Below are 22560 nucleotides of genomic sequence, written 5' to 3' on the forward strand. Positions count from 1 at the left end.
ATATATATGCAAAACGGGTGGGCAATAATTACAATACTGTAATTTAACCGGGTGGGATAATCCTCGCCTCCGTGTCCTTAATAGAATTGAAAATTCTTGGCGCGAATGCTAGCTAATTTTTTATTCTATTACAGGACCGGAGGCTTCGTATTATGCTAGTTTAACGCTGATTAAAAACAACAGAGGATATGTCACCCACCGGTTTGTAATAAAACTGTTTAAATGTTGACTCAGATGACCAATCTGCAGAATGCATGATATCCTGTACAGTAGAACCCAACATGAAGGTCTTAGAGGCCATAGCGCCTCGAACAGAATGTGCACCAAAGACCTGAGTATCTACACCCGCCTCCTGCATAACATTTTTTAACCATCTGGCTATAGTAGCCGCAGTAACAGGTTTGTACGGTTTCTGCAGAGCAATCAACAATTGTACCACACCATCAGGCCTGGTAGACCTGGTACATTCTTCATAAGCCTTGAGGCATTGGACCACACAAAGTTTAGCATTGTCGGGAAAAGCATGATAATCTACACTGTGTGACATGGTTTTAGTTCTAGACGTAATAGTAAACGAAACTCCCTCCGGAGTAAATACTCTACCTGTAATATCAAGAGCTTTAACATTCGAGGAACGTCTACAAGCCGCTAGGCATAGCAACATGGCCAGTTTGGCCGATAATTGTTTCCTGGACAACATATTGTTGTCGGGCCATCTGTTAAACAGTGACAGAACCAGCGAGACATCCCACAAGGAAGAATACTTTGGTTTGGGTGGGTTAGCTACTCTGATACCCTTTAGGAGTTTACATATTAAAGGATGCATTCCGACAGGTTTGCCCTCGATCTGAGAGTGGCACGCTGATATGGCGGAGCGGAAATTATTAACAGAGCGATACGCTAAACCTTCAGACGCTTTTTCTGACAGGAAGTTTACAATAAAGGGTAATTCTGCCCCCACGGGATCCACATGCTGTCCCATGCACCAACGAACCCAGCAACCCCAGGCTAAAGAATATCGCTTCTTGGTAGAGGGGGCCCACGCTTGGTTGATGAAGCCTGAAGCTTGTTCCGAAAACCCTGGCATTTGCCAACGTTGCCTGAAAGCCTCCAGGCCATCAGAGACAGGTGCCCTGATAGAACCATCGGGTGCGTCTCTCCATGAGGGCCCTGGAGCATTGTCGTGGACCACGGGATCCTGCTGGGGAAGTCGCAACTCGCCTCCAGCAACAACGGGAACCAAGGTTGCGACTTCCACAAGGGAGTCACTAATATCACTTCTGCCTTCTGGCGCATCACCTGAGTGAACACGTGAGGAATGAGAATGAAAGGTGGAAACGCATAATTAAATTTCTGAGTCCATTCCTGTGCAAAGGCATCCGTCGCCAGAGCCAATGGGTCCAGCCTCCAGCTGAAAAACTTCGTCATTTGACGGTTCTGCCTGGAGGCAAACAGGTCGATCTCGCAAAACCCCCATATCTCCTGCACCACTGGACCACCCGTGGGAGGAGTTGCCAGTCGCTGTAGTCCTTGAGGTGGCGTGAGTTCCAATCCGCCACTACATTGGACTGACCCGTAATGTATTCTGCTATGACCGAGATCTGATGACTCAGGCAATAATGCCAAAAGTCCTTCGCTATCTCTACCAGCCTTGAGGACCTCGTGCCCCCCAGTTTGTTGATGTACCGTACCGCCGATATGTTGTCCATCCGAAGAAGGATGCAACATGAGAACTGCCTGGGAGATAGTGTCCGGATCGCAAATGATCCTGCGAGGAGTTCTAGACAATTTATGTGAAGATTTAACTCTTCTAGGGACCAGCGACCCCCTGTGGAAATATTTCCGCTGCGCGCTCCCCAACCCCAACGGCTGGCGTCGGATTCTATGACCACTTCCGGTAGAGAGCCGAAAATCACTCTGCCGTTCCACGCCTCCACGTAGGCCAACCACCACTGTATTTCCTCCCTCACTTCTGGGGAAAGAGGGACTACGTCCGTGTATGAAAGACCCTTTTGCAAGTGTTGAATTTTGAGTCGTTGAAGGGCCCTGTAGTGTCGGGGTCCCGGAAATATTGCTGGAATGGAGGACGCAAGAAGTCCCACTATCCGGGCAATCCCCCTGAGAGAAACCATTTGTTTGGTCAGGAAGGAGCTTCTCCTTCTTGATATCCCAAAGTTTGGAACTTGGAAGACTGAGCTGGGCCGTCTGAGAGTTTATGACGAACCCCAGAAAATCTATCGTCTGCGTGGGACACAGAACCGATTTTGGTTCGTTGATCACAAACCCCAGGTTCTGCAAGATACGAATGGTCATGCGCAAATGTTGAACCGCCAACGTCTGAGACTGCGCCATAATGAGCATGTCGTCCAAGTAGACAATCATGCGAACCCCTTGTTCCCTGAGGTTGGCTACGGCAGGTTTCAGAACCTTGGTGAAGCACCACGGTGCTGAGGAAAGTCCGAAAGGAAGGACCAAATATTCGTACCACCGGTTCCGCCATTGCAACTGAAGGAATCTGTGATGGGGCCGATATATGGGAACGGACAGATAGGCGTCCTTCAGGTACAGACGGACCAACCAGTCCCCCTGCTTCAGTAGTCTGCCAACAGATGGATGCCCTCCATCTTGAAGTACTTGTAAGTCATGTAGTGGTTGAAATCCTTCAAATTGAGTACCAACCTGTAACCACCGCCTTTCTTCTGCACCAGAAAAATATTGCAAAAACCGCGAGGGCCCTCGTCGCAACGTGCTATCGCGTGTTTCTGCAGCAATCCTTCTATTTCTGAATCTATGAAATCGCACTCTAGTTGGGAAAAAGAAAGCTGTCTGGGCCGATGAACCTGACAAGGAGTCTGGAAGAACTTTAGATGAAATCCCTGAACTGTCTGCAAAACCCAGGCATCCTGCGATAGTTGAACCCAATTTTGATAAAAGTGCTGAATACGGCCCCCCCCAATGGAAGAAGAAATAAGTCTGGAGCGCTCACCTGAAGACTCTGTATTCTGGAATCCTCCCCGATAGGATCCCTTGTTAAAGCGTCGCTTGTTGAAGCGTTGCCTGGTGGGGTAGAAGGTGCCACCGCGGGTAGAGTCCCACTCTCCCCTGCCGCGTCCGAAGTCTCCTCGCTGAGGACCTTGGGAAAATTGACAGCCAAACGTGCGTCCCCGGCCTCGTCCGGCCCTGTTGAAAACCACAGCCTGAAATACACGTTTGATTCCTGCCTGAGCTTTGTCCAGGGTCGTGAAAGTGCCCACGTATTTCGCCACATCTTTGACGAAGCAGTCACCGAAGAGGTTTCCGTCCGCCAATGTGCCAGGCTCCGCTGCCGCCAACTCCGTAAGATTAGAGTCCATGCGCATCAGAATGGACTTCCTGCGCTCCGTGGAGATTGCGCAGTTGGCATTACCTAATAGGCAGATTGCCCGCTGGGTCCAGCCCGCCAATACATGGGAATCAATAGCTGTTCCCGATTCTTGCGCCTCTAGAGCCATCTCCAAAATCTTTGCCAAGGGACCGCCACATCAAGAAGCTTGTCTTGGCACCCTCGCCAGGCGCTATCTATACCCTTCTTGGGATCCTTGGCAAACTTTTTAAGGAAAGTCAGCAGACTAGAGTCAATTTCTGGCGTTTCAGCCACCTTGTCCGAAAGATCCGGTCGGGGACATTCAGACCGCAGTCTGTTGCGCGCTTTCTTGTCAAAACTTTTGCGCAAGTTCTCATGCAGGTACGCTGCCACCTCCGGGGCAGGCAACCAATCAGAGGACCTAGGATGAACAATATCCGAGGGGTTGAAGGTGAAAGGCGTAGGGGCCGTCTGCGGAGTCTCCACGTTCTTAGCCTTCCTAGATTTCTTTTTGGGAGGAGAATCATCCGGGGTGTCAGATGAGGTGGAACCAGGTTCCGAGTCGGTATCCTGAACCCTCTCTCTCTCCGTCTCAGGACGCGGAAGTGACGAGTAAGAGGCAGAATGAGGCCAGGACTTAGGCTGTGGCCCTTCTGCCGGAGCTCCAGCTGGGGTAGTGAAGCCATGATGCTTCGCGAACCTCTCCAATTGCCTAGTAATAGGCTTCAAAGCAGTCGCCAATGCCTGCTGCACAGTTCCCGGAACTGCCTTCTCTAGGGCCTTGTTTACTGACTCCTGCACGGAAGCGTCCAGGGCCTCAACAATATTTTCCTCGATGGAAGATGTACCTACTTCCTCCTCATATAAGGTGCATAGAGCACCCAATTTTCCATGGTGGAACCAAATTTATAGACGTACTTGCTCATAAGGCAATAGAAGGAGGAGTAAATAGGGGGAGCCAACCCACAGCACAACAGTACAGGTACCTAGCCCCTTAGCCAAAGCTGTATCTCAATTATTACAGCCCACAGGGCGTAGTGGAGCCAAAAGAGCAAGAAAATATCCAAGGAGGTGTGCTCCCTCCAGGCCCAGGTCGTTTTTGCAGCCAGCCAGGCGTAAGGCAATGCTCTCCGTATGAATTTCAGCCTGGTATAGCAAAAACGAAAGAAAAACGGGCAGTTACGACGTGTGTAGCCCAAATCCTACCAATTGGGCTACGCACGTGGAAACCTAAACAAAAAGTAAAAGTGACAGGCTCCAAGCGCACCGGCATATGAGGGGAGCCTTCGCGCTATCTCAAAGTTGAATTTCACCCGCCGAAGGCGGGGCGGTACCGTGCACACAGCTCTGGGGAAGCTCTAAACGCGCTGTAAATTATTATGACAATGCGGCCGAGCGCCGCATCTTTATATGCAAATCGGCGCGATGCACACCCGCATCGGCCGCCGTCTTAGGAAGACTCGGCAAAGCTCATTAATCATCCCCGCTCCCAGCGGGAGTCCCGTAGCGCCAAGGGCGCGAAATCCAACCCGCCAACAAGCGGTCACGGAAGGCAAAACGGACAGTGATTTAAGCAGCAAAGCGGCGTTATTAATTAGGCTGTAAACATACTGACAATGCGCCGCTTGCAAGCAATTAAAGCATGAACTGTAAAATCACAAATTAGCGATGCCAATTACGAAGATCTCAACTTAACAGTCTGCGTGAGCAGCAAAGAAAGAGGACTGGTTCCGGTATTACTGGCTCTTATGGGGCTCTGCAGGAAGTGATGTGGTGCATGCATCATGGGAAATGTAGTTTGTTTTGCATACGAAAAGTTTTCATTGGCTGCTGTGAGTAGCAATAAATAAGAAAGAGAAGCATAATACGAAGCCTCCGGTCCTGTAATAGAATCCTAATCCACCTCATCATCATATACAATGCAGCCATTGTGGAAAATGCCTATGCATTCTGGGGCTGTTTGTATAGGTTGCACCTGGTTACCACCTGTTTTGAGTTGGTGGTAAATGGCATATGCAAAACGAGCATTCTGTGACTAGTCATAATTTGTGAATGCTTTGGACAGTGAAATAACAAATATGTATTAAGAGGTCGCAAAATGACACTCGCCATTTGGAGTCTCCAAAAAAACCTATTCGGTGTTCAAAGATTGCAAAGTGAATGCCTTTCTTACTTACAAAAAGAGCTTTTTCCATTCCCTGATTTTGTGAATCAAACCATTTGAAAACACAATTTCCTTTAACCACTCCACTAGCCTAATATCCCTTGCTTTATTTTTTTATGAAATTCTCTTGCCATGTTTGGTGCCTAACTCGTAAAAATGATATATTATTCAATTTTTAAAAGAAAAACTGAATTTCCTCATTGAATCATCTATATTCCACCAGTGGGGAAATGAGAGGAAATCAAGAACGCACCGCAGGACCTTCCTACCTATACACTATTTGACAGCGGGTGCAGGGACCTGTATCAAGTGAGGACTAACAAAGTCCCGTAGAAACCAGCAGTTCTTGCCCACTCCTTTTGTACATACTTCATCAACCTTATCCCATCGTCGTAGGAAATATTACAAGGATGGAGTCAACCTCATATTGGAGGACGTTCCTGATAAAGTGACACTGGATAGCCACAGGGATTCAGATGTTAAAATTACCTCATGGGTAAACCAGATTACTTTAGGAAAGGTGCTTGGTAAGATAATTCGATCATTCCTTTATGCGCCAACATGTTTTGGCCTGTAGACTGTCTCACTGGGTCAAAGGCCTTATCTGAGCTTAGTGCGATCCCTACCTAATCTGTGCATGTGCTCATACAATTAGAGTCTACGTCCTACTTTAAGAATGTTTTCATACCTCTAAGGCTAGTGAATTCAAAATTGCCACAACTCTAGTCATGGGTTACAATATCATCAAAGTTGAGAGGAGATGGCACCCTCTGTAGTCAACATTCTTCGAGATTGATGTCTGCAATCGCTCCTATTCAGTGCCCTCCAACCAATACCTTGAGGATCATGGTACCCCTTGATTTATGGCTGTTAAGTCTGTTGGGCAGTTGTGGAAATTTTTGTGAGAACATTTTGCTGTATTGTGTGGAAATAGAATATGAGACTAAAGGTTCTCTCAACGTTCCAGGTGGGTTTGCAATCTGTAGTAACTGTCATAGAGCAGAGTTTTTTTTGTATAGATTATGAAATATGTTATGCTGAACATTGAAAGATTATTCTTGGCTTTTCTTGATTTGAAAGATGTATTTGACAATGTTGATCGAGGTCTCCTCTTGGAGTCAGTCTTGTTGGTTTGTTTAAGATAGTCTGCAGTTTGTATTCAGGGAATAATTGAAAGTCAAAGGTGTGTGTCATGTATGTTAGCACCAACCCTATTAAATGTATTAACAATATGACTTCCCAGTGGACCTAATGTAATGCCAGTTCATTTTCTGGTATGTGCAGATGGTACTGTATTAATTGGCAGAACAGAAAATGCTTTGCACAAATTGAGGAATTTTGTCCGAGGAAAAGTGTAGAACCTAATTTTGTAATATTAAAAAGGCTTGTGATGGGGCCATCAAGCAAGACAGATGTTTACATTTCTGGGGGAGACCACTAAAGTCGTGGTGGATATGTTTGACTATCTGGGCCTAAGATTTCACAGAAGAGGGTATTCAGCAGCCCAGGAGTCTAAAAGCTTTCAATTTATTTCATAATGGCATTTGCATGGCGCTCGTACATGGTCCACTCTTAGCCCTGCTTGAAATATTTATAGCAGAAACAAAGGCCGGTGATTTATTTGATGCAGAAGTTTGCGGCCATAATAAGAATAATTATTTGTTGTTATCTCAAAATGAATGGCCGGTTTGAATGTGTAGTCTTCCCCAGTCAACTTCCATGCGTTTGGCACATGAAGTTAGAGGTCCAAAATGTTGTCTTTCAGGCTGCTTTAAAAAGCCTCTCATGGTCAGGGTCAAATTGGTTATGAATCCAAAGACAGTGTTATATTGTAAGTCTCAACAAGATCTTTGGGGATTTCTTGGTGCATTAAAATTGCCAGTTGTGGACTTATTGTGTAGATCACTAAGTTTAATAGGACTGACTGAGCTTTGAACAGAACCAGGATGTATTAGTAAGGTTATCCTAAAGGTGGTAAAGCATAAATATTGGAACCATTTTTTGACTGTGGATCTAAGTACCATGTGCAAGTTATCGTTTTCGTTACCTCTGCTATAAATTAGTTTCAGAGAAAAGATCAGAGATTTTGTGACTTGGAATAGGATGAAAATGATTTTTTTTTATTTTCTTATCCCATATATCGCAGACTGAGATGTTACAGATTTATACCATTCCTAAGAAATGTGAATCTAAGAATGGAGTAGAAGCCCTTTGGTAAATGCAAGTGTATTGATAAAGATTTGTTCGAATTCACACTGATAACTTTTTGTTTTAAAGCATGGCAACGTTGAAGGAAATTGTTACATTCTGAGTAGGTCTCAATGAACTCCTGGTTTTTAGGTCGCAGCCTACCCACCAGCACAGCTGTGTGGCATGCGAAAGACATCTTGGGGAGTTTCAGAAAGTTGACCTGGAAAGGCATCCTGCCCGTTGCTTGCCATTGGTTTTGTGGTTTGTAACTCACGTTTTCTTGCTTCTCATTTGCAGACTTAAGCTTTAAAGGTTCACCTCTTCCCTCCCATGCTAAAACCTTAGTTACCAGTATTCTTCTGAGAGCTCCCTTTCTGTAAACAGGCCTGTAAATATTGGTCTCATCCCATCACATTTGCTGTGCGATCAGATGCCGAGGTCAAATGTAAAGCTGTGTCTTCCTAAACGTTTCTCCTTTTGTCTGACTTCAATGTGGGAGAATTTATAGGAAAGAGGAATGCAGATTAGTCTCCCCATTGAGCCCACTGGTGCCCCTCCTGTGCTCCATTTACGAGGCTGTAACATAATTAAATAGCACATCATGTAGCATGCGGAGGACAGAATTTTATTTTGGGCACAGAGAAATATGTGGCTTGTTTTTTTGTTTTTTTTTGCACTCTGTGACTTCTGTCCTCCTGGATTCTTCAATGTTTAATATTTGTCAAATCACCCTGTACAGATACACTTTTCTAAAAGATTCATTTGAATAAACCTTTTTTCCACTACACAGAACATTATCTTTAAGGGTTGCATTTGCATGCTGCAGCCAACATGAATTGAAACAGTTGTGTGAAATGGCCGTGTTCTTCAAGTGGGAAAGTCATTTGTAAATCTAAGCGAGTTAATGTTTAATCCTATCTTTTAAATGGGCTAATGCATATGGTAAAGAAATCTATGTGCAACCTGCATCACGGATTCAAATCAAAACATGCTGACTCAGCAATTCATGTGTGTGAGGTTGATTAAACGGATATACTGTTGAACTCCGCAGCAGTAACACATTTTATTTGCAGCACCTCTAAGCTGGAAGACCTCAGCAAGCTCTATGAACAAAGAATTATTTTTAATATTACAACAAAAGCGCGTTTAGGAGTGTGGCAGTCATGGTGCTTCCTCTTAATCATGATGATAGCAAATATTGGAGCAACTGAGCAACAAACGCGGAAGTAAAAGCCGACTAGTAGTTTCCCTGTAAGCTACCAGTTAAGTTTTGGTGAGTATGAGGTAACTATTAGGCGCTAGACGCTGATTGCAGCGCTCCATAATGGAAGGTACAACAGGCAAATGAGAATGACAAAAAAAAGACAAGGGTGCTTGGTGGGAGAAAAGTGTCTCCATTAGCATACTTCCCAAACTTTTTTCCCAAAATTATTGAGCAGAGCGAGAAAGAGGTTACAGCAACGCCAAATGGAAGCAGGCAAGAAGCAGAAGCAAAACACTTCTCATGACGTAGTTAAAGAGCACTTTGATCATTTCATTCCCCACTTCATTGCTACTGCGCATGGTGCAATGCACCAAACAAAGACATCTCGCTCAATGAAGAAATGTGTACCACCATTTACATGGAATCAGGTGAAGAGCCAACCTCCTCCAAAGCTTCAACTTTAGTGAAATCTGACAGAAAGGAGCAGTCTAGAGCTGCAGACATGAACTTAAGTGCATTGCCAAGCCCAATAGGTCTCGCCTTTGTGATATCTATTGGCTTTGCCAATGTTTCTTAAATGTTGCAACATGGCTGACAGTAAAGAAAAAAGGTGTATGCCACAGCCAGCATTGATCGCTTGATCTCGTTTTTTTTCTTTTTTTTACTTTCACCCATGCAGCACTGAAGCCAGCGCTGCTGTACAATATGCCTAAAAAAGCATTGATGAAGCCAATAGATCTTGCATTGGCGAGAGGTATTGGCTTTGCCAATGCTTCTAACTTTTTTGTGATGTTCTGTGAATGCTGATATATTATATCCTTTATGTGTGTGTGTGTAAGTATTTCAATTACCTTTTGCCATTTGACTGCTTGTGTGTCTTATGAGGAATGTTATTTTGGAGTAAAGTTTCTAAACGAACGAGCAAGAGTGTATTAAAAGCTGTTCATTGTCGATGGTGAGCTTCGATTTTGTTTATTATAGCCTAAACATATGTGTGTTCCATTGATATTGCAGGAAGTTGCTACCCGTGCCCTGAAACCGTGGATGTGAAATGCAATTGTGGTAAAACTGCACTCGCAGTGCCTTGTGGTAGAGAACGGACTACAAAACCACCCAAATGTAAAGAGTTTTGCAGGTTGGTGAAGATGTTACACTTTGTAACTAAATTCAGTGGATTATCTTTTGTTGCTCCTGAACGAAGAAAGTGTGTACGTGTTTCAACCAGAGCCTTCTATTTGTGTATTGACTGTTTTTGTGCACTTTGATGCGCATTGGGTGAGTGAGCCTAGCTTGCTCGCAGTAGAGGTTGTGTACGTAGTAGCTACTCGTTTTCAATGTGGCTGTTTAGAGGAGGCGGATCTTGTTACTGTTCTGTTTGGAGTAATTGTCCAGATTTTTCTTTTTTTCTTAGTGACGGGAAGGTTATAGTAACATTTGTATAGTGCACTTCTACCGTGTGTTTGAACTGTGGTGGCTCTTTCCAGATTTTTGCTGCGTCTGCTTGCATTTGTTTTTGGTTGATTAACAAAGCTTGCTTGTACAAAGTAATATTTACAAATAAAAGTGTCTCATGCAGTTATGGGCATTAGCAATCTTCTATGTGTACTGATCTGCGTGTTTTTTTGTTTTACTTCACTTTGGTGAGTGCTTGTTCATCAGCCAGCTTAAGTGACGTAAGCAAACAGGCTTCGGTGCAGTTTTGTGCCCAGGAGAGTGTGGTATGTTTATGCTGTCTTGTGCTCAGTAGTTCTATGATGTAGGTTTGTTTCCGGTGGATGCTTCTAATTGCAGATTCCTCATCCTGTGAATAATCTGCAGGTGTCAGACTGGATGCGGAAGCCTTTAGAGCAGTTTCATCGTGCCATTAGGGGGCTTTGTGGAGCTCCGCGCTGAAGCTGCTCACATACAAGAACCACCCATGTGCACTGATGTCAGTTACTTTCTTTAATCGCCTTCAGATGAGCACCGGAGCTTCCCTCTGGTCTTTAACCAGAATTTTCGATTAAAATGTATCCAGTGTGCAAGGAACATTTCTACCTCTAAAACTACAGGTTTCAAACCGTGCAGGGACTGTTGCAGACATATGTCTGTGATGCACCCTCACAAAGTCTGTGGTGACTAGGGTCAGACCACAACGTCAGGGCCTTTGGCGATTGTGCCCTGATGAACCCGAATGCCATATGAGACCGCAAAGCCAAACTAAGTTGTCAAGCACAAGATGTCTCCACACAGTGATAGGTCGAAGTCAAAAGGATGGTCCCGTTAAGACCCCTGAAGTCGTTCCCACAGCAAGTCGTAGTTGTGGTCAAAGTCTTTGAGTAAGTTGAAGAAGAAACACAAAAAATCCAAGTGAAGAAATGGCCCCTTCCCGCCACTTCCAAACTCCAGAGAGAACGCCAGGGCATCAATGTGCCTTTCAGTCCTGCCCCTGATCCATTTCGGAGAAGATTCAGAGTTTTGATGCAGCCTGAGTTCACAGGTACGTTGACGATGTTGCAGCATGTAGAAGACTTTTGGGGGGCTATGCTGCTGTTTTTCGTGACTTTACTGGTTCCCTCTGTTGCTTTGCCAGGCTCCAAGGCTCTTCAGTTGGCTCAAGTTTCATTTCTGGCGGCAGCTCCGCCGTAGGCACTGTGTATGTCCCTTCGACCCTTATCGGGTCTAGCACCAACTCTGGTGCCTGCTTTGGCTCCGGCGCTATCTCCTGCACCAGACTCTCTTACATCAACGTCAGATGAGGGTATGTAGCCAATTGTGCTATCCGATGCAACAGAAGTAGTGCCCTGCACCAAATGGCACACAACGTCTTGGCAACCCCTCCGATATTTTGCCCTTACCACTTAGTAGGGGCCAGACTTTACGCAATCTTGTTGGCACCGATTCTGAAAACTACATCTGATCATGGGACACTCATGTTCTCCATTATTTTATTTTTTTTATCTATTTTTTAACATATTTTTGATTCGTTTTACTCTTCAACATGTGCAGTACAGACAAGGAGAATGTACATTTAACAATTATACAAGCATTGTAGTTGAAGGCTCAGTATGATTCAGTCCCTGCAGGGGTAAGAGCCACGATAGCAGTAGGCAGTCAGGAGCAAACTGTTCAATTAAACGGAAGAAACAGTATAACAAAATAAAAAAAATAAAAGCCTGGCAGTACTATAGAAATGAAAGTGTTATAGGCTAGTACAAAGGGCCCCCACCCCTCTCAGCAGTCTCTCTTCACATGGGCAAAAACCATTACCCCGATCACTCTGCTCTGTGGGAGACGTTGCCCGTCAGTGTCACATACCCAAGGAAAACAAAGTGTCAAGTGGCCGGCCTTCAAGGGCATGAGTGAAACTGTCAAAGTCAGCTACTATGGGATGCTTGTGAAGCCCTCCACGTTCTTTGGTGTGAAAGGCGTCTCCTTCAGCTTTCGCCCACCTGCTAAACTCAGCCTTCCAGCGACAATGAGGTGGCCCCACAGCAGACTTCCAGTCCATCGCTATGGCCCAGTGGCCCAGCACCAATCCTAGATTCGTAAACATGGCCTGCACCACCTTGGAGCGGGGATGTGGATATAGGGCCAGCAAGCAGACCGCCTCAGTCATTGCAGGAGGCATCCCAAGCTCAGCCACAACCTCCCTCCAGAAGTCCATCACTGAAGGGCATGGCCAAGTCATATGCAAGAAGTCAACATCTGGCAAACGGCACCAGGGGTAGGCGCAGTATTGTTGCTATCAAAGAATGATCCCCTGTTGACAGGCCAACTAGGTTTTATGATTAAGTTTATTTGAAGATACTAGTCTCTGTTAAAGGTTACAAATGTAATGTAAATACCATATCAATGCCCCACTAGGAGCAGGCTGCTGCTGCTCAGCCTGCTCTCGAACTGATCCCTCGGGCAAACATAAACATCCAGTTACATCACACACACAGGTTGAGCAGAAGGTAACATGGCAACTAGGGGGAGAATGCATTATATCTAATACAGAATATAACAAGTCTGTCATTATGAAGATGGTGTTCAGTCTGTGTAGTGTAAGATAGGTAGTGTGCAGGTAATTGAACTGCATGTAGTGGGATTTAGTGTTTCCACAGACCCTATGGGAGTGGGCATTTATGGGTTCCTACTCCCTGTCCTGCAGCGCCCATCCCACTACACCCTCCCAATATGCCCTCTGACTCACTAAGGGGGCGGTGGACATGGCTTGAAGCAACTTGTACAACCAAGACACTTGTTTACGGCCCCTACCAAAGGTCAGCAGCACTTCCAACACTTCATTCGACAGGCTTCATTCGGGTGCCTCTCCAGTGAGCGCACCAGTGCCCCACGTGTCAGGAACTGCGGTTGCAGAAGTCCATCCTCCTCAGACAGAAACTGCAGCTCTCTCATTCCCCCAACAGCACAACAGTCGCCCACCGCCTCACATTCATTCATCCTACAGACTGTGAAATACCCACCATGCGCAGTCGGAAGGCCCACTAGAGGGAGTGCAGGAGCATATGGTAGGCAGGAGCATATGGTAGGCAGGGCATCATCCTTTGTAGCACTCTCCGCCAATATCCAGGGATACCAGCGCTGTGCGTGCAGGGACACGGAAGTTGACCCCCGAGCAGCAGGACAACAAGTGCTCCCTCCTATTGTCGATCACTCAGTGGGAACAGCTCAGCCAAACCATGGCCATCCAGCCATCGAGCTATCTGCTTCAGCTGTGCGGCAAGATAGTATAGCTCGAAGTCATGGGCACTAATCCCCCCCAACTTCTTGAAATACCATAGGGTGGGCAGCGACAGTCTGTGCCTGCTCCTTGCCATACCAATTCCCTGAGCAGCGCATTTGCAGCCCTAACACTGTGGAATCCACACTGGGATGTTTGCAAAGGGATAAAAGACTGAAGGAGGTACCACCATTTTGGGCATGGCCATCTGGGCCATAACCAGCAACTTCAGAGTGCTCCAGAAGTCAACACTGCCCCGTAGAGCTCGCAGCGCACCCCCCAGGTTGCACTCCCGGGCAACTGCTTCCGCATGGTAGATCCACACCCCTAAGTATTAAAAGATGACAGGTTCCCATTGGAGACCCATACGAACGATTGCTGGCAGAGTAAGCTGGGTGTTTCACGCCAGAGGAAAAGCACAGGACTTGGACCAATTTGTGTCAAGACCGGTCAGCCTGCTCAACTCCCAAGAGTCGCATGCACCACGGCACCCCGGCGTCTGCTGACTGCAACTACAGGAGCATGTCATCGGCATAAAGCGATACGGAATTCCCTCCATCCCTCTTTCGGAGCCCCCTACCCTCTGACCGGACTATACTTGAAAATGGCTCGAAGGCCAGTGCAAATAGCATGGGCGAAAGCGTATAACTTTGCTGCGTTCCCCTGTGTACTTCAAGCGGTCCCAAGATACGTCTGTTGGTCCGTACCTGTGCCCCTACATATAGGTGCGGCAGCCATTTATTCATTACACCCACAGAGCTATCCTCCACAGCACCTCCAACAAGTACCTCCAGTGCAACGAGTCAAAAGCCTTTCAAAGGTATATTAACAAAACCACTCTGGCCAAGTGGGCCCTCGAGTCCAACTCCCGTTTATGCAAAATAACTCTGATATTTAAGGAGGTGTTCCTCGTGGGGATGATGTATGAGGGTCTGCAGGTGAGGCTCAAGGCGATCAGCCAAGACTTACTAGGAACCTTGTTGTCCAGGTTCAACATGGACATGCGCCTATAAGATATGGTACTGTACTGTTACAATCTCCTGGAATGGAGGCCATTTAAACTATCATTCTGATATTTCAGCCTCTGTCCTAGATCTCAGAGGCTGCTGGCATTATTGGCCTCCTGCATTCTGCTGGTGATGGTGCCAGATGGCACATGGGGGCTCTGCAGTGGGACCTAAAGTCCCAGTGGTCACAACATCAGGGAAATCTGTTTGAGTGTATCCAGCTTTCTCTGGAGTTTCCAAAGCAGCCATCACTTGGAGACTCCTTCCATCCAGAGTGAGCTCAGGACTCCTGTATGCCTTTCTGCCATTACCACTCCTCCCCCAGTTCTAAAGAAGATCATGAAGGACTGAGCCCAAGCCATCCTAGTGGCCCTGGGTAGAGTGTGATACACTAAACTCCTTGGCATGAGCATCTGTCCCCCTATCAAATTACCACTTTGTAAGGATCTTCTACCACAGCAGCAGGGCAGGGTAAAGCACCTGGACCAGCACACTTTGCATCTCCATGCTTGGAAATTGAGCTTCGTCAGTTCACTTACTTTGAACTGTGCCCCAAGGTTGTGGTCGTCATCTTGGTGGTTAGGTGACCCTCTATAGAGATAGATAATGACTTTATTTCGGATATTTTTCAATCCATAAAAGTACACAACAATAAACAATTCATATTAAAAACATCACAATAATTACAAAATCAATCACAATAACATACAACACATAAGTTCCTTAAAAGTGTGCAAAGGCAAAACAGTGCAAAAAAAGTGCTTTAGTGCAATGGGCTACTGATAATTCATAGTAAATTACAGTTACTCATCTAAACATTTTCTAAATCTCAAGGTCAATTTTAAGAATTCTAGCACCTGGAGGACACTATCCGAGTGCAGCAGCTGTAGATACATAAAGGCAGGTCTAATTTGTTTAAAATTTAATTTCTTTAAAAGAGTAACAAGATATCGCCTACGGGGATATTCATAAAATGTACATAAAAACATAAAATGCAGCATATCCTGTGGAGACTTCCCGTCGCAGCCACAGGGAACTGCAGGTTTCTTAAAAATATCCGACGTGGGTCTAATTAAAAAATGATGAAAGATGTTAAACCTAAATCGGGTCAGCAAAAATTTCTCGTGAGAGGTAAAGGAGCATGTTAGATACGTTTCCATGGAATCACAAGTACTCAACATGATATACTTTCTAACATTAGGTTTCAAAAGCTCAACTTCATCTCTTAGAGCAGTACAGTTCAAGGAAAAAAACTTTCTTAATTGCTGCAACATCACCCTTAACTATATCCCTCGGTTTATCAAACAGATTCAGGCGGCCAAGCTTCAAAAATTGGGACTTCAAATATTTAAGCCAAGGTACACACATGGCATGATCAAGTGATATAAGATCTTCCACTATCAAATGTGTTAAAGGAATTCCATCACTTAACCATAGTTTTACCCAGCATAGCAGTGGTTTTAAACCAACAATGTCGGATAAATACAGGCAACCAAGTTCTTCATGTACAATTAAATTCGAGGTGCTACCTGGGACACATAACAGACGCTTTAAGAAATTATTTTCAACTATTTGTAGTTGTTCGCCATTTATGTAGCCCCATATCTCACTACCATATACTACAGTGGCTATGGATTTAGAGTTATATAATTTCATCATAGCCACATTTGGCTTATTCCCCAATTTAGAGGCAATATTGAAGATGGAGGCATTGACTCTGGTCATTTCCCCCTTTTTCTTGGCCAAATGTGGGGCCCAACTGAGTTTCGGGAAATTAAAACCGCATCGTCGGCATATAAAAGTAAAGGAATACCCCTCGCACCAGCTCTAGGACAGTCTGATTTTACCTCTTGTAGAACAGCCTCTAGATCATTTATATAAAAATTAAAAAGAAAAGGGGCCAGGATACACCCCTGACGTACTCCTTTATTAATACTAAAACTTCCTGTAGTTTCCCCGGTCGATGAAAACCTCACATTAGCTCTTGTGTCATTATGCAGATCCGCTAGGAACTCCACAATCCCCTTATCAATAACTTTATCCATCATGGTCTGCCACAGCCTCCCTCTGTTGACACAGTCGAAGGCTGAAGACAGATCCATGAAGGCAAGGTGAATTGTTCCTTTATGCACAACAGTATATTTATTCAGTATAAGAAACAGGTTAAGACATTGAGTTATAGTAGAACGCCCCTCACAAAATCCATATTGAGAGGTCGACAAGATGTTATTTTCATTCGTCCAGCTTGTTAGGCGTTGGAGTATAACTCTCCCCATGATCTTCACCATCGAGTCGATTAGGGATATTGGTCGATAGCAAAGAGCACTTCCCCTGTCTCCCTTCTTAAAGACAGGAACTATTGTTGAGAGACCCCATGTCCCCGGACAACCCAATATGGCCGCAGCATTAAAAACAGCAGCCAGAATGGGAGCCCAGTAATCTGGATCAGATTTATAAAGATCCGGCGGTATTCCGTCAGGGCCTGGCGCTTTGTTGGCAGTAAGACCCATTATAGCGACCGAGACCTCATTTTTATCAAAAACAATAGCAGTACTGTCCCTATCAAAGGGGACAGTGACCATGGTTCCATCGGCCTCTGAATAATACAGACTTTTGAAATGACTCTCCCATTCCTCTTTGGTTATACAACAAACCAGTCCATCTCCCGGGTCCTCAGTCAGAAAAGGTTTCTTTACCAGGGCCCAAAATTTGGTGCTGCTATTCAAGGTGGAGGGATCAAGCAGTTCCTCCCAGGCCTCTTTCCTCAGAAACTCCTTGCGGGCAACAGTAATAGCCTTATATTCCTTTCTACAGAGTTTTACAACCTCCCTGTTCCTCGGGGATGCTGACAAGGCGACCCTCAAATTACGGGCAGCTAGAGTGCAGTCATGACTGAACCATCTCGGACCTATATTGGGTCGGGGTTTATTAGGGACCGATAAAAACGCTGAAACCTTCTCCGAAATATTTTGGTAAGCTTCTAGAACCAGCCTAGGTTCACCCCCCCCCATTTGTACAGACTTTAATATCCTCTGCACACCCTGCAGAGATATTCTTGTAGAGGGCATCCGCGGAAACCATAGACCATTTTAACCGCCTCTTCCCATCTGTTGTACCCAATCTACCTTGATTAATGATCGTATTACCTTTTTTAAACCAAGGACATTTTAAACAGATTATAAGAGGGTTATGGTCACTAAATTCACTAAAAACAATGCAAAAGGAATCCACAAAAACTTGCATCATCCGCGAAACAAGTATATGGTCTATAAAGGTACCCCTTCCATGCCCTTTAAAAGTAGGGGTATCAAAACGAAATAGCGGGTCTTTTAATGACATAGCCAAAGAGAGGTCATAGTCATTCAAAAAGTCATTACACAATTCCCCCTCCTTTGTGTGCTCCATATGGAGACAATCTGCACGATCACACACCATTTCTGGTAAACACTTGTGCAATGGGTCTATACAAGGATGCAGATTAAAGTCCCCCATAATCAAGAGGTTATGGCCCACATTTTCCATAAAATTAGAAACAAAGGAATTTAAAAAATAAATATGATTCCTGCCTACACTATCATAAACAGCATTATAGAAATTCACCAGCCCTACACTGACATTACCTCCAGTTAGAGTTAAGCCCATTACACCTGTATGGTGTGCTCCAATTCTTCGAACTTCACCGGGTATTAATATAGATACAAAAATTACAAGACCCCCCTTGGGCCTACCCCGCACAGATGGCAAGGCTGGCACAAAGAAGGCCTTATACCCTTCTAAGAAGAGGTTACAGCCCAATTCCCAGGTCTCTTGTAAACAGATAATCGAAAATTGCTTAATGTAGGTCACCCAATTTACATCAGACATTTTAGCAGCAAGACCCACAATATTCCAGGAGACAGCAAGACATCCTGGCATTTTGCCTACCTGGTTATCTGGATTAATAGGTTCACCTGAAGCCCTGATATCCTGAGCTGCAGGTGCCCCCTGTCAATCGCACAGCTCAAGACCGGATAACACTTCATACCTATTCTGTGTGTATAGGTTCGACCCATATTGATAGAGTCCAGCACTGACGCTCCTATTAAACGCACCAATGGGTCCACCTACACCACAGAGATTAGTAATATTATGAAGAGGTTGAGTCTCTTGCACAGGAGTATAAGGTTCAAGCCCCCACCTGGTTAAACTCTGTTGCGGACGTGATTTGCACAAATGTGCATAAAAGTAACCCAAGGGGCGTACACAGATACTATTCGTATTATATACCAGTGCAGAAGCTCTCAAAAGTACAGTTGCTACATGCTGGGGGTGTTTAAAATTTACGACTATACAATCCCCAGACCCAGACTTTTTGGACGGCCCCACCCAATTTACACGCCTTACTGTCAATATCTGGTCAAAATATGAAATCGGAAAACCGCAGTTTTTGTTAAGCCAAGACACTGTCTTATTTTTCAGAGAGATAGAAGATTCATCATAAGGAGATGCAGGGTGGGTACCACAAGGGGGCACATTAGTCAGTACTACCACAAACGGAGCACAGTCTGGTGGTAAATTAAGATGGCAGTTGTGCCTCGCAGATCTGGGAGCTCTACTGCTATGGGGGTTTATAGATAATTGTTGCTGCGAAACAGTTTCCACAGGAATATCCGAATGAATAGATGTTACAAATCCTGGGACAACTGCAACAGCAGAATCCCCCCTCCCCTTGTTCTGTATATCATTAAGTTCAGCAATATCTCTCCTTTTCCCGCCAGAGTGTACAATTCCACTAGGCAGAGCAATCTCCCGAGATAATAACAGACCACCCAGCCTTGTCACTTCCTTGGCTAGATTATCAATCTTAATGGTTAATGGTTTAATGAGCTCCTCCATTTTTACTATAAAAGAAGCTTCTAAGTTTTTAATAAGTGAGGCAATCAGATCCGAGTTTAGATTTACTCCATTACCAATACCATTGGAGGCCGTGAATACAAAAGGGGTTGCTATAGCAGGACTGGTAATTGACTTACCAACCTTCTTTTTTGGCTTAGAATTATTATGTTTCCCATTCTCCCTTTGAGACCGTGTTCTACATGATCTCATATGTCTGATTTCAGGTTGGGTCTCATTCAGCACACCAATGTCAGGACTTAACAACACCCGGGAGTCAGAATGAACCTCCACCTCTACTGAAATGGGGGCTGGAAGGTCAGTAGGGATGACATCGCTCGAATTGATTTCAAAATCTTGGGGCTGACTAATAGAAAAATGTTCTGATAGTGTATCTTCTATCACGGTGCCTTTCCCCAGAGATACACGTCTATCATTATTAATCTGTGTTACTTTCCTGACCAGGAAATTATCTAGGGTAGCTGGACCCACCATCACTTTATCGGTTTTTGATTTAACCATTTTGTCCAGTTATAAGGTTAAACTTCCACCCAGGTACCCTGAAATCTACCTACGCACTCACTAACAGGTCAACGAAAACAAAATCATACCAATATATCAAGTGTCTTACATGCTCAAAGCACGTTAGGAGTCCGATCAACACAGTGTAAAGTACCTGGCCCATTCCAGTCTCTTCAGGCCTCTGAGGGCCACAGAGGGCCCGCCCTTTGCCCGGGCTTAGCCCGGCACCGCCCACGCGCGTCCCGCGACGCGGAGGGAGCCGTTCGAATTTAGCGCCTCCGGGCGCGGAAGTGCCTGTGGGTGGGTGCGGAGTCTCCAGTAATCCTGGGAGCCGTAGTCCTGTGCTCCCAACGTGTGGCGGCAAACTAGCAGTGGCAGCGGCGGGCGGAAAAACGAGCAGCAACCGCCCCTACACACAGAACAGAGCGTCTGACCCCACTGCCTCCTCTGCGTTGTCCAGGTAAGGAGCCTGCACCCTCGCGCTGCAATTTACAAAGTTCTCCCGCTCCCCCGAGGGAGCCGTTCGAATTTAGCGCCTCCGGGCGCGGAAGTGCCTGCGGGTGGGGGCGGAGTCTCCAGTAATCCTGGGAGCCGTAGTCCTGTGCTCCCAACGTGTGGCGGCAAACTAGCAGTGGCAGCGGCGGGCGGAAAAACGAGCAGCAACCGCACCTACACACAGAACAGAGCGTCTGACCCCACTGCCTCCTCTGCGTTGTCCAGGTAAGGAACCTGCACCCTCGCGCTGCAATTTACAAAGTTCTCCCGCTCCCCCGAGGGAGCCGTTCGAATTTAGCGCCTCCGGGCGCGGAAGTGCCTGCGGGTGGGGGCGGAGTCTCCAGTAATCCTGGTAGCCATAGTCCTGTGCTCCCAACGTGTGGCGGCAAACTAGCAGTGGCAGCGGCGGGCGGAAAAACGAGCAGCAACCGCCCCTACACACAGAACAGAGCGTCTGACCCCACTGCCTCCTCTGCGTTGTCCAGGTAAGGAGCCTGCACCCTCGCGCTGCAATTTACAAAGTTCTCCCCTATAAAATCAGTGAGCTAACGCTGTTGGGACACATTTGTGGATTGGTGTCATTTCTACCCAAATGAGTCACTCCTTTTTATTAGGTCGAGCCTAGCACAGCGCTGCTCTAGGAGTTACCTTTAGAAATCGGTCTGCCCTTTTGTTACACTCGTGCTTGTGCTGGCATCCACCTTGCGGGACCGAGCAGCAGCGCGCAGGGGCCATCTGTTTTCAATTAGCGTGGCAGCGCACGCTCGTTTGCATTTGCCCGCTCGGGGTCAGGCTGAGGGGATCTCCTGCAGTCTCTGCTTGGGCCTTCCAATCCACAACAGAGGGGCAGCAGCCGCAGTCCAGTCAGAGGCCACAAAACACTCCCCAGCGCCCCCACCTCTCAGGGCCAGCATCATGTCTCCTACTCTCCTGGCAGCTGAGGTCATTGTTGTGGGCGTCAGCAGGCATTCCAACCTATTAGGCTGCCTCCCTGGGGGCCTCTCGTAGTCTGATGTCTGTCTCCGCGAATCACCATACCGTGGGGAACCACCCAGCCCTGTCTGCGTGGCAGAGGCTCTCTCCTTGCGCAGTGCGGGTGCGGCAGGCAGGCAGGCAGCCCAGTCGTCACCATTGTAGCCATCTGCAGTCTCTCTCCAGGCCGTGTTTCAGACCGCGATGTGCCTCACTCAGAGCCTGGCACTATTTCCTCAGTCCCCACTGCGTGCACCAGCAAGTCTGGCAAAGTCAAGCAGATGCCGCTGCGCCTCCAGAAGGGCCCGTATTCCGAATCTCCAGTGAGAGGCTGCTCAGCCAAAATGGCCATCGGCTCCTCGCCGCAGGGAATGCTCCACTAGGACCTCGGATCGGCTGTTCCTCTGCCTTGATATCAGTCCAGAGGCAAGCAGAGAAGCCTCAGGCTTAGGTGCTGCCAAAATTACTACAACAGGCGCTTGTGCGAGTCCAGGATCAGGAAGTATTCATCTGGGACCGTCGGAGCTATGAAGAATTACCTCTAACTGGCCCCCTTCCCCCCCTCTCCCCCACCAGCAATATATTGTTAAGTCGGGGGCAGCACTTACACTGAAAGGCAGTTTATGATGCTGGTAGCTCTAGCTTCCCACCATGAGATGAGGTTCATTTGTTCTTCCTTGAAGATGGACACATGAATATAGGCACCCAGAAAATGAACCGAACAAGCAGTTGATTTGGACAGCTAGCGGTACCAGAGTCAAAGTCAATTAGTTTAGGAGGACGAACTGGCTTGGATCACTGAATTTTGAATATCACAGCGCTTTCCTTTTTTCTGCACAGCTAAATATTGAAAGTAATATCTCCGCTCCGTTTCAGAGAGCTGAACAATATTGATTCTAAAATTAAATGCCTTGTTACCTCTTGCAAAGATTTTTGGGACACTAACTGGGGCAGAGAGGTCAGGATCGAGTTGACTGTGGTAGCCCAAGAGAATATTCAATGTTTATTGCTGAGAGGAACCAGGCATCAATGTTTATTTGGGTCCCATAGTGGCACTGCAGAGAAAACCTAACCCGAGGGGTT

At 46.2% G+C, this 22560-nt stretch overlaps 1 protein-coding gene across 1 annotated transcript in view; it reads left to right on the plus strand.

Moving 5' to 3' along the window:
- The window catches only part of NFXL1 (nuclear transcription factor, X-box binding like 1), a 716350-nt gene that overhangs the window by 377755 nt on the left and 316035 nt on the right, over positions 1-22560 (plus strand). The window contains exon 13 of the mRNA XM_085642145.1: positions 9916-10036. Within this exon, the coding sequence (XP_085498271.1) occupies positions 9916-10036 (121 nt within the window). The remainder of the gene's footprint in view (positions 1-9915; positions 10037-22560) is intronic.

This window comes from Triturus cristatus, chromosome 2_2 (assembly GCF_964204655.1).
Source record: "Triturus cristatus chromosome 2_2, aTriCri1.1, whole genome shotgun sequence".
NCBI classification, from domain to species: domain Eukaryota; kingdom Metazoa; phylum Chordata; class Amphibia; order Caudata; family Salamandridae; genus Triturus; species Triturus cristatus.